Source organism: Silurus meridionalis, chromosome 3 (assembly GCF_014805685.1).
Source record: "Silurus meridionalis isolate SWU-2019-XX chromosome 3, ASM1480568v1, whole genome shotgun sequence".
In the NCBI taxonomy this organism is placed as follows: Eukaryota; Metazoa; Chordata; class Actinopteri; order Siluriformes; family Siluridae; genus Silurus; species Silurus meridionalis.
Window position 1 is genome coordinate 20,986,253 of NC_060886.1, and position 13,011 is coordinate 20,999,263.

The window sequence follows — 13,011 nt, forward strand, 5'->3', positions numbered from 1 at the left end:
CATCGTTTGTTCCCACCTCTGCTAACAAGCTTGGCTGAATAAACAAAAATCTCCACAAGCACACTCCAAAATCTAGTAAAACATCTTCCAAGAAAAGTGGAAGTTACCATAACAACAAATGAGGCCTAAATGTGAAATGGGTTGATTGAAATGCACATATGATCTTAAACACAGCTTATGTTTAGGTGTCTGCAGTCTTTAAGGGTTTTGTGCATATATTGTTGTCTATAATGATAGTTATATCCGTACCATGAATAAAGTACTTGCAGAACAATGAGCAGTAGTTCAGGGTTTTACCTGATTTATCAGAGAAATAGCTTAGTTGACTTTCCACTGGTAGGAAGCAAATTTGACTTTTAAGCATTCTTATTTTTAAGAATAAAATCTAAAGAAAAATATCGGTAAAAGCTTCCAAAACAGACCAAATATTATATTTTGCAATGCCATGATAGGAAATCTTCTTCCTCTTAAGATATTCATGATCTCACCACTTTTTTTTTTTTCCACGTTCATGATAGAGTTAGAAGTCATCGGAAGCATTCACAGTTAATTCATTACAATACTTAGTTCTGACAATTTCCTCATGTCAGCATGGTGCACGGATCAAATCAAGAGCTGTAACGCAAGGTTGTGTCCATCCACACACAAACCTAATTCCATTGCAGATGGATGAAGCAGCCTTACAGAAGCCAAGTCTAAGATTATATGCCGAAAGTGAATAATGAACCATATATATTTTTTTATAGTCATTGTGTAAATTCTTTTTGTAAATAAAAGCCATGTGAGTCATGCTTCTGTAGGCTTTCAGGATACTGCAGTAAATAATGGCTGCATTCATTTGTTTGAGAGCCACATTGCTTACGGTTTAAAGTGAAACAATGCCCTCTAGCTGCCAACTAAAGCATTGCAGGAATAGAACATGCCCGCTTGCTGGGAAGATTTTTCATCAAAGCAGTGCAATTATAGTTAAATGTCAAAAGCAAATAGTGTGCAGGCAGATATGAATTTTTACTGAATGTAAATATTTAAGAATACATAAACAATAACTGTAAGGATGCAATACATTCATACTTATGAGTAGAAGGGTTCGATAAACTGTAAAAATGATGAAATGCTAAATGTAAGAAACATTTCCCCGAGATGAAACCTAGCAAAGTAGAAACACCAAGTAATGACAGAAAATTGCCCACAAGGGTTTTCTAGGATAAAGCTTGTTTCATCAATATTGCATCTGCTCTTACAGGTCTCTGCAAGGACAAATAAAAACAGGCAGAGTTTCTTCCCATTACACACATCTGTTTCCTCAATCTAACTAATATTGATGATTATATTATTTTATCATTACCCAAAGTTTTTTCATTTCCTGTCTCCCAGAACAATTCTATAATAACTTGAAATGAATGGTGCCTTAAGACCAATGAAAAGAACCAATGCAGGGAATTAGAGAATAATCATCTCTAATGTAACCACTGAAAAGACTTCTGCAATACTCAAAATGAGTGATTATGTTTGGTGGAGGTGGTAGCTGTGTGGTTAAGGCATTGGACTTTGAATCTGAAAGCTTGCGAGGTTAAATCCCAGCCACAACAAACGGTCACTGCTGGGCCCCTGGGCAAGGCCCCTAAACCTATAGCTTTGGGTTGCTTAGGTGCCATAAATGTAAATGAGGAGAGATGCTGAACACAAGCTAATATTAGTGGTTTGGGAACTGTACACTCCAAATCAAAATCAAAAGGAAGACAGCAATTTTGTAGAAACATTTTTAAGCCTTTATTGGAATGTTTTAGGCATCGCATTTACAAATCCAAACCTGCTGTAATTTGGTGTTCAATGAAATATAAAAGTCCACTAGGTTAGCAATACTGGTCCGATAGTCATTCCTGTTCAAGCTCATTATAATCCTATTATTATTATTATTATTATTATTGATAAACGCATTTCTGTCCTGTTAGGAAAGAAAATGTAAATATGATTGGAGGTAAAAGCAGTCACATATTTAAATCTAATTTGATGAAAATGCAAAAAAAGAAATATATAATTTTTTTGAAAACAATAAAAGCGCGAGAAGAATCAAAGCTGTAGAACAGTCTTTTTTTTTTTTTTTTTTATAATCTGGTCCGAGTTTTCCCCTGCTTTGCCTGCTAAAGGACATGATGCACCTTGAGAATGACACAACTTGGGAAGATGGGGAGAAGACTGGCAGAGTCGACCTTTTAAGGGATAAAGCGCTTGATTCGCTTTTTTATTTTAAACATGAATAACACCAGCAGTCTTTTGCATCGATACCAAAATGAATGACAATATTACTGTTTACTCAGAATTTTACTCAACGGGGGATTTTTTTTTTTAATTATTAGACTCCCACAGATTATTGAACAGAGGCAGAGAAGAGCTGGAGTCATTTTGGTCTAGTAATCGCAATCTCCCTTGTACTGGGAATAACATGAACAAACGAACGAACAAACAAACACAACATTCATCATCTGGATCCAGCAGACAGGTTTGGTGTTAACCGAAATGAGCTCTCTCTCCAGTGGCCTGCTCTTTTGTTCTCCCCAGCCCTGACCACCCCAACCCCAATCCCTTTGTGTATATGAAGGCCTGTGGACTCTTTAGGACATGACACCGAACACAGGGTTGTGGCGACAGATGCTGGGGCCGATTTCCTCGTAATCCTTCTTGGTGTGACACACCTGGTAGAACTCAGGCTAGTTGATTGGAAAACACACACAAGCAAAGAAATGTGTCATAAAGGCATGTTGGGTTCTCCCAAAAAAGAAGTGAGACAAAAAAGAAAAAAGTAATACTGTATAACAATCTGTAACTGTAGCTGCATCAATAGTGAGCAAAGTTTTGGGCTTTTTGTTCATTTACTTCTTTCTTTTTAAATCAAATATGAACAATATCACTGTGCCCACGGAAACACGAGAAACCCAGAAGTAGAAATGTCAGCAAATGCTATCAGGTCTTGTGAATCCTGCAGGACTGCTGCACCTGTTTGCCATATGCTCTAATGTATTTATCTTCCAAAATATGGACCATCAGTAACCTCATTTAAACCACAGCAGCCAGGAGCAGGCAGTTAATAAAGCTGCTGTAAACGCATCATGCTTTCTCCAGATTGAGGATTGCACCTCATGTCCTATCTGTATCAGTTAATAACAGTAGAGTTTGTTTGAGTAATACAGCCCTGTTATAGAGTAATGTTTGCATCATTTATGTGTAACTCACTGTTGAGGCCAGCATGGATCCTCCGAACCACACGGCGTAGCGCTGCATGTGGTGAGTGACGACCTGCACGTCGATAGGTTTGGGCTGCAAGGGAATAATGACCGCACATATAAGAAAAGAGAAATACCAAAAAAATTAAAAATCCTTTTACTTTTCCCTTTCTTCACTTTATTTTAGTGCAGAAGCTCTTATTCATACCTTCAATTTGCCACCGCTGAGTTCTTCGCTCAGTTTGAGACGAGCATCCACGGTTCTCTTCAGGTCCCTCTGCAGACGCCGGCCAAAATCACGGAACATAGTAGAACCTCCTGACAGAACAATATTCTACGGAGGAGACACATTCAGAGTTGTGGGATGAGGGGCAAATTATGACCTATTTAAATATTAGGCTAATTATCTAACCGTGTACAGTAATACACAATTATTATGGCTTCTGGTTACTGGGGGGAAAAAAACGGCTTGGTTACAGAGGATTAGATTAAAACCACTCATTCATGAATCCGAGTAACCCGTGAAATAAGCAACAATTGGATTTTGACTAGAAACTAGTTCTCATTTTGTAAAAAAGTTATGGCACCCTAGTGCAAACAGCACTACAGTCAGGATACAGCATCATGCATGTAAACTGCTCCTTTCTAGACTTACCTTGTAGAGGGGACGACGAACATCAATGGGGCAGTTCTGGATGACCTCATCAACCACTTCTGAGATGGGCTGAGTGAAGTCCGGATTGGCAAACTGTCAGAAACAGGCGTAGAATATAAAAGTGAGGTCTATAATGTGTTCAACACATGCTTTTTTTTTACTCTCTGGGTGCACCTCAGTAATCCAGTTGATGTATCCTTGATTCTTACATTCTTTAGCCAGTGACTCAGAAATCAATTGAAGCCATCTTTAAGCATGAATCAATTCTTTAAACGCACTCAGAGGAATTGAGGAGAGAAGCGAAAAGAGGCTACTGGATTATGGATAAAGGTAATTCCTATATCTTTTTCCTAAGTCTATTTTTTTTTTTTTTTAAATAGGTAATTTTTGTTTTAGAATAACTCTTCATTGAGAAAGGTCTTTTTGGCAGATACATTTGCCCTCAATTTCTCCTGTCCTTGTTTCCATCTTTTTCTCATTTCCTCAGAGAGGAGCTAAGAAGCAAGGAGAGGAAATGTGAAGCTGCAATTAAAGAAATGAGCAGCACCCCCTGTGTGCATGTGTGTGTGTACTGTGTGTGTATTACACACCTCAGGGTGGAAGAAGATCTCTGGGCCAAGAAAGCGCTCATATCCCACATCGATGGTGAACTCTTTCTTGCTGATGGCGTTAATGCCGGTGTACTGCTTTATCCATTTGGAGCCATCGGTGTCGTACTTATTAAACTCCTTCACCAGGTCAGGACACACGTAACTAAAGCGCTCCTACAAAAAGAACACACACGTACATTTGTTGCGTAAAGTATTTTGGGTCTGCGCCCTGAAATACACTTCCCCGCTGTATGCCAGTAAAAGGCCGCGTCAGAACTAATGGCTCATGTCAGAGTAATGACTGGAAGCCCGGGGGAACAACTTCATTATGCGAAACTAAGCGAAGCTCATCCAAGTTAAGCTCCCACACAATCTTCCAACTGCATGCACAGAAGGAAAATAAATCACCCCGGCAATTCAAGTCTGACGAAATAACTGATGCAGATACACAAAACAAACATTAATGCTGCAGTCTGAAAAATATCAAACATTTAAACGCAATGCAAAGCAAACGTCGACTTTAATAGTAGCCAAATCTCTTACACAAATTGTCCATTTAGGTGTACATTTAATTTCCTCATGCTGACTTTTTAAAGAGAATTGCATCATTAAACCAGAAAACATAGGGGACACTCTGGCACAAAGCAGCACGTTTCCTGTAGCTAACTGCTCTGTTACATGAAATGGACAAATTTAAATTGAATCCAAACAGTACAGCTAGACCTGAAGCTGGATTATAAAAAGTTCAGATTTTTCATTCAGTGTTCAATTCTAGAAATCTCATGGTTGCATATGTAATCATCATACCCATTAATGTAAGAAAAAACCTCAGGTCTAGAACTCAACCTTCCCCTTCAGTAGCATATATGTATATAAACAAAAAAAAAGTTTTCGTTATTGGTTTAATCCAAAGCTCACAGGATCTGTTGAAAACTTTTGAGTCAAAACAAACACTGCATGTAATGTCAAATCTGTAATGCAGATAACCCTGCAATAATTCTGTGATATGTAAATAAATGAATGCTGGTCTGTGTTCACTCTGAAATGCTACATGGCCCGATATGCAAACATTCGCACTGGTGCTGAGCTCTACGCAGGCAACGAGCCACTTTGCAAGTCAATACGAGTTCCTCTGTGACCTGCATAATGCTGGAGTTGCCCTAAAGCACTTTAGAGATTTACATGGAGTTGTTCTTTTTAAAAATCAGCTACAGCATTCTCACTTAGGTTTAAGAACTTCCAGCCTGTTCTACTCTCATTAAACCAAATTTGAAGAGTGCAATTAAAATTTGAGGATTAATCAAATTAAAAATGAAGGGTTTGTGCTTCAGTTGGACAGTTAGGACGTGGCTCTGCTAAAACGCGAAAGTTTGGTGATTTAAGTATAATTCAATTACACGAGCGCATGCTTACCTTGACGGCTTTAGCAGTCTCGAGAGACTGCTCAGGTGGAATTCCCACCTCTCTCTCCCTCAGCAGTTGCTGTGTGAAGTAGGTAATGTCACGGCCTGCAATGGGAATGTGCTTTATGCAGCTGCCAATCACATAGCCTTCTGCCTAGAACACAGTAAAGCAACAAAGCAAATCAACATTACCTTCCAATCACAGCCAGAGCAAAGCAACAAATCAAACACTTTACCAACGGATAAATGGGTAGCCTTCAATCATTAAGCACAGTGCAGGAAATTGCAGAGCGAGGCACAAAAACTGACATTTCCTTATCATTTAATTTATAAGCTCAATTGGGTATAAAAATAAACAGGAAGTCAATGAGACCGGTTTGCACTGTACATATGCAGAGTATGTGTTGTGCGTGGGTGCTTGTGTGGTATGTGACTGACCACAGGGATGACGTGAGTGACTCCATCTCCACTGTCAATTACTGTACCGGTCAGAGTCCTTTCTCCAACCTGTCGAGAAGTCCAGGATGCTGCTAGAGCCAAAACTGCCTGAAAATGTGTGCAAAAAAACCCCAAATCATACTTATGTAAATACACCATGCTCACAGGTTAGTAGAGAAAAAAGATGAACTCCAACATCCATATAGAAGTATAAACAGGAACAAAATGTCGCTTCAGAGACAAGCAATACAATTCGCTATTAACATGCAGAACAATCACTTCACAAACAATAAAATCAATGAAGAAGTTGTGTTCGTTTGCGATACCTGCACGGCGATATAGAGTCCCGGCACATTGAAGGACTCGAACATGATCTCTGCAGTGTATTCTCGGTTCTCGGGTGTGTTTAGAGGAGGCTCGGTCTGAAAAAGATTCACTATTAATGCACATATATCCACATTCACATTGGGGAAAATCCATTTTCGATGATGTTGTAACAAAAATGTTGCTTACGCTGAAGTGGGAAGAAAAATAAATCCTGTGTGGGGAAACCCTAATTTTACAGATGTACAACACAGTGGATATTTACATCATTTGGCAGACACCCTTATACACTGCGACAATCATCTCTGACAACTGAGCAGTTGAGGGTTAAGGGCTTTGCTCAAGGGCTCAGGAGCAGCAGATTGGCAGTGCTGGGATTTGAACACAACAACTGTCTGATGAGAAGTCCAATGTCTTAGGATATTATAACAAAGCAACTTTACAAACATCTGGATATAAAATGGAAATGTGTCCATAATGAGGAAGGCAAGAATGGCAAATAAAATCTGCCTAAGACAGCAAGAAGAAGAAACCCTGAGAGGAACCAGATGTAAAAGGGATACCATTTACATCTGGCTGACACCAGATAATACGAGAATAAATGATGCCTCTTTCGTTAACTGTATAATCTATAATAACTCACGCGGTTCTAAATGTGTTCCAGGGAACCTGAACCTGAATAGGAGCATCGGTTTTAACTTCAGGACTTTTTATTTCAGGTTTTTTTTTCGTATATGAAGTTCACAGCTAACTTGAGTGAGTGGTACACAATGAACCCATAATGGTACCTCTGATGTCTACAAAGTGCTGACAAGAAAAAAAGATAAACAAACATCACCAAAACAAGCTCTCTAATAAAAACCACACAACTGGTAGGATATTCACAACTCATGAAGTCTACAGTGAAGTGAATCTGACAACCTGTTAGAAACAGTGATATAAATAAATATATAAAAATATGTACACTGGAACATCTACTTAAATGGAAAAAGTATTTCTTTAAACAGTAGATTTCAGCCATATTATTTTAAAACAAAATAACTGGAACCATTTGTTCTGCATTAGATACGTGTGTGTGTGTGTGTCTCCATACTGCAGTGGTGTATGACTAACCAGCAGGAAGTAGTGGTCTTCAGGCTCTGCCCTCAGATACTTAAAGATGACCTGCTCCATGAACCTCTCCATTAGATCCCAATCCTCAACGATACCATGCCTGATAGGCCACTGTATGTAAAGATAGACAAAATTAAAAAGGAAGCTAAATCATTTGTGCTTGAATTTATTTTGTAATGAGCACCGGTTTTTACCAGCTTCATGGTCATGTTAAATGTAGTGTAGAAATCACCTTGGTTGCGTAGGTAGGCTTGTCGATAGCCTCGTCTCCGATGAAGAAGTCGAGGTCATCCACACCTTTCATCATCCTTCTCTGGGCCTGGTCTCCCACTTTCGCCGACTCTTTGATGGCGATGCCTGAGTAATGCAGAGGATGATGCGATATAATGAAACTGGCCGCAGAAAACATTACCGCAAGAAAAAACTGCAGTACACCATTCATTCAGTCACATCAATACACAGGCAGCATTTGCTTCAACCTCTACCTGTGTATGAATGTAGATTATTTAATGAAACTTCTTATTGTTATATCATTTGTATTTCAGTATATAACATTATGGAACTGGAAATATTCCTTCACAAACAATAGGATTTGTCAAAGCACAGTCCTAATTGGACAGACAATTACAGTTCTGTTCTAATTTCTACACTTAATCATGAAACCAACGAGACAACACGCACAACGATTAGACTTTAAAGTGCCCATAACATCAAAAGAGTGTTTAAGTGTTTGCATACATCATATTATGATAATTTGGAAAGTCAAAGCATGCGCAAGGATCTGATCTGGACTGCTTTCTTTCTACCTCCTATACATTCTCTCACATTTTTAGTTACTTTAATGCCATACACAATTTTACCTCAGGATCACCAAGTGATTAGCAACCTGTTCATAAATTATTAGTAGCTGATGAAATATATGACTAGAAATATGATAGAATGAGTCACAGCTAACCAAATACAAACTGAAATACTAATTACAGGAGATCAATGGCAAAACATTAATAACTGGAACAAGGTCATTTCTCACTGGTATCAGACTTTGATTTCTGTTTTGTTTCTCATTAAGAATAGCCCCAAGTGTTTAATCACCTTAGAAACAGCAACCTGGTGTGGTTAGGTTAATGGGTTTTACTATAGACATCCTGAAATTACAATTTTCTTTTAAATGGTAGAAATAGTGGCTGCAGGGATTTAAAAAAAATAGACACAAAATTAGATTTGTACGAAGTTAAAGAATCAGACTGTCTCCCTGATGCATTGAGAATAAGCTCTGAATAACAAGACTGCAAACTAAATCCTGACACTCGAATCATTTATTGGTCTTTAGGTTCAAGTGATACGGTTGCACTCACATGATGGTACGATGAACTGAGGTTCTGTGTTTCCTGCATATCCCAGTTTAGTATATCTGAAACACAGAAAGAGAGAACATGACTTTAGTTAAACAGCACTTATAAGCAATTTGAATTCTGAAGGCCCCTTATGAGCAGCATAAGTTACAATTTCATCTATTAATTTTTTTACAGCACAATTCATTTTCTATGCATTCAGTTTTGGAACTACTTTGGCTGATATATCGCTGAGATCCCTGCGGACTACAGAGCTCATCCTTTGCAGCTTTACACCCAGCTGACAACACACAAGCCTCTAATTTCTTCTTAATGCAAGTGCTCTGCTCCCATCATGCTGTCTGACATACAGCAACAGCCTGTAGTTGTTCTGTCATTGCTCGGTTTGACAAAAACATATTGGGTGTTGTCTTTATAAATTCCAGTCAGTATGCTTCAGATCATGCAGGCTCCAAGGCAACAACTGCTAAAAATATCATCTTGATACATGATGTACATCTTTGCATATAGCCGAGGTTTTCTAACAAACCGACCAAAATATTAATGTTAAACTGGGGAAAAAAAAAATTTTTTTCCTTATTAAAACTGCACTGAAAATTAAAGTTCTGCTGTTAAAAAACAGATTACACTCACTATATCAGTATTATATTACCAAATGTGCCCAGCCATAACCATCATCAGTTTGTACTTTCTCTATGAAGCTTAAATTCAGATTTGTGAACTAATGGACATGCAGGACTGCCTCATCGCCACAAAAATATCTTAATAAAGCACATTTACAAGAAAATCAGTTCACTATAAGGTGACATCATCTTTTTTTAAAGAAATTTCCTAACCACAGAATGCTGATGTTTAGTTAGCAGAAGATCATTACAGGTCTACAGTAGTGATGAATCTCAAAGAATCCATCAAAACTTGGTTTAAAGAGCTCACGATTGTGACCTGTAGCCTCACTAGCTCCATCAAGTATCTGTACAGTCTTTATGCTGCCTTGAATTACAGTGACTCTAGATTAGGTCTTGATCATTTGCTTACTAGTAAAAGGAGTTAAACCAGCCTTTGTGCATGTGTTAAGAGCTCATCTAACTGTTATGCATGCGTAATGTGTGTAGTTGTAGGCATGAGTTCGTTTGGATAACCGAATGGTGTCGGAGTCCAAAAACACACCCACCAAAAAGCAACACGAGGGGCTAAAAGAAAAATACGTCCAGATATGCACAATAATAAAAGAGCAGAATTATTTTATTAAATATTCAGAAGTACGTTCGTAAAAAATGTTTAAAAAATACCCAATTTGCCAAGAGGAAGAATCCCCCCATTATTGAACTGGGGGAAAAGGAAAACTACTGGATTAATGAGTTATTAAAATATATTAGTTCACTAAAGTTCTTAGCGTTTTCTTTTATAATAAAAAAAGGAAGTAATAGATTTTAACCATAACAAACTGTAAATGTTTTTTAAGGGGCATTCAATATCGCTCAGGTAAACGATCAACAACTACGAAATGGATAAAAGGTCAAAAGAAATGAATTCTGTAGCAGTGACTCTTAGAGGCAGTGTAAAGGGAAGTGGAGGTTGTTTCTGCATGATGTGGGTTATATTACTCCATTACGTTAGAGGCCAGAGTTATAAAAAGCAGTTTTGCAGACTAAAACCGAGGAGAAGTGTGGGTCAGCAAGCGAGAGAGGATGTGAAGCTTTCACACATCTGACACACATGCACACATACACACACTTGGGCACATCTGAATCTCCGAAATGAACCACTTTCTCATCCATACTGAGAACAGATGCTGGTTTGCTTTGCTCAGCTCAAAAGTAAAGAGGGGGAGGAGGGAAAGGTATGCACCATGGAATGTTCAAGTTTCTACATGCTAACACCTAACTACTGTGTATTAAACAGACCAGATAGAGTCCGATATCTGATTGTATAGTTATACTTTTTATATCAAGAAACATTCATCTGTGATAGACTGAGATATAAATTATAGAGCAGGGGTAGTACAGTAAAATCATACCATGCAAAACATTATTAGAATGCCTGTGTGTGCGCGTTACAGACAAAAAAAGGTTTTTTGCACTTCTGCTTGCATGTTAAACTCCTAGCTTTAGGTAGAGTCTCTGACAATTTTTTTGCCAGGAAGCACAGATAAGAACTACCTCTTTTAACAGGAAGAGATAAGTTAATAGAGACTACACACAGCCATCCACCCGTTTCTGAATCTCACAAACATATTTAAGTTCTCTACTTTCTAACACATGCTCTGATATTTAATCCAGAGGAATGTAGCTCTTTGGATGCCTCACACCCTGTACTAGTTTCCGGTCCGCCTTGATGCCTCACCTCATATACTAGTTTCAGATACTTTTCTTAAGTCCTGAGAGGGCACCAAGTATCTGTATCATTGCAGATGTTAACCGATCAAATACATGCACATAGTTTATGGCTGCGTATCATGATCCTGGACACAGTCTCTGTACTCCTGGTCTTGAAGTACATCTCACTGCTCCAACACACCCACTTGAACTGCCACTGCCTGCAGTATCCTAAAGCATTATTACAACAGGTTATAGATGCATGTGTGTGTGTGTGTGTGCATTACGTTTTTATGTCACTGATGATTTTTTTTTTTTACTGAGATCTTCTTGTTTGCATGCAACTTTGGACATGTTAGAAAAAAAAGATGTTATTAAAGCTATAAACAGAATTAAGTGGTGGGGAAAATTAAAGCTCTTATGCAGTGCATGTAAAGACTGCTGGGCTTAACCAGTTAGAAAAACGTACAAAGGCTACAATAAAGCTGCTTTAGGCTGAATATAATGCTCTTCTTGTTCCTCCTCCTGAGGAAGCGAAGCGTCTGATTCGGAGACCCAGCTGCAGTTTTACAATGATCACAAGCCCACTACGAGGGGGAAAAGTCCATTTTTGTAGGAGAAGAGGATAATCTAAGGAATATAGAGAAAGAATATAGAAGCGAGTAGCACATAAACGCTACTAAATGCACGGTGAAATGCCGAACAGCACCATATATGGACTCAAAGGCGAGAAGCAGGAAGCGGCGAGCGCTGTCAATAAAATTAGGAAGTTCCGAGTGCGCAGGCGCAGAGCTTCGGCAATCATTAGAATGACTTTTGCAGAATTCAGCATCGAATAAATAGATTCTTTTTTAATAAATACCGCTCATAATCGTGTTCCCACGTGTGCATTCCGTACCTACATGTCCAATATTAAAATGCGTGTCCCGTCAGACAGATACACATTTTCGAAACGGAGTTAGCAAACCAGTGAAGGCAAAAATACAGTCTAGCCTGCTAGCTGCTCTCATAGCCTCCACCCATACTACTGCACCGTGTGTTACTTACAAATGTCTCTGCCTCAGGGCAAAATAAATCCTTTAAATTACACAAAGGAAAATCACGACAGGAGTAAATACATAAGGAGATTTTTAAACGAGTTCTGTACTGAAATAGCGAAGCAGTTAGCTTGCTAGCGCTACACACCCCAGAGCTGACAGGGCTGCTGCTGCTGCCGCCAGTGGATCTGATTTACTGAGGAATTGAAAATACTTTACCCTGTACCGCAGTCCACCACACACGCCGGTAATCTCCCAGCCATTCCTCCTGTTTAACGAGCGTAGATGCCTTAGTGAAGAACAGAAAAAAACCCAGCTAGAAGTGTCGGGTACAGGATGAATGTAAGGCGGAACCCTTTCACCCGCACTGTGAAGTTTACAGTCACTTCCGCACTCGGAGAGCGGAGCACCGCGGGGAGAAAATGGCCGCCGCCGGTCTCTGAGAGGGAGGAGGGAGGGAGGGGTACAGGGAAATGAGGAAGGGGGAGGGGATTATTATTATTATTATTATTATTATTATTATTATTTATGGACAAGATAGAAGTAGGTTAATAAATAAATAA

The 13,011-nt window shown here is 38.8% G+C and overlaps 1 protein-coding gene across 1 annotated transcript; it reads right to left on the reverse strand.

Moving 5' to 3' along the window:
• Positions 1-1,746: 1,746 nt before the first annotated feature.
• Positions 1,747-12,875, reverse strand: actr3 (actin related protein 3). Its single transcript, XM_046842404.1, has 12 exons — positions 12,668-12,875; positions 9,100-9,155; positions 7,977-8,101; positions 7,745-7,855; positions 6,634-6,729; positions 6,308-6,415; positions 5,880-6,023; positions 4,467-4,640; positions 3,877-3,969; positions 3,430-3,555; positions 3,232-3,315; positions 1,747-2,708 (listed from the first exon to the last, which is right to left on the reverse strand). The coding sequence occupies exons 1-12, from the start codon at positions 12,709-12,711 to the stop codon at positions 2,613-2,615; spliced, it is 1,257 nt and encodes a 418-aa protein (XP_046698360.1). The 5' UTR covers positions 12,712-12,875; the 3' UTR covers positions 1,747-2,612.
• Positions 12,876-13,011: the final 136 nt, after the last annotated feature.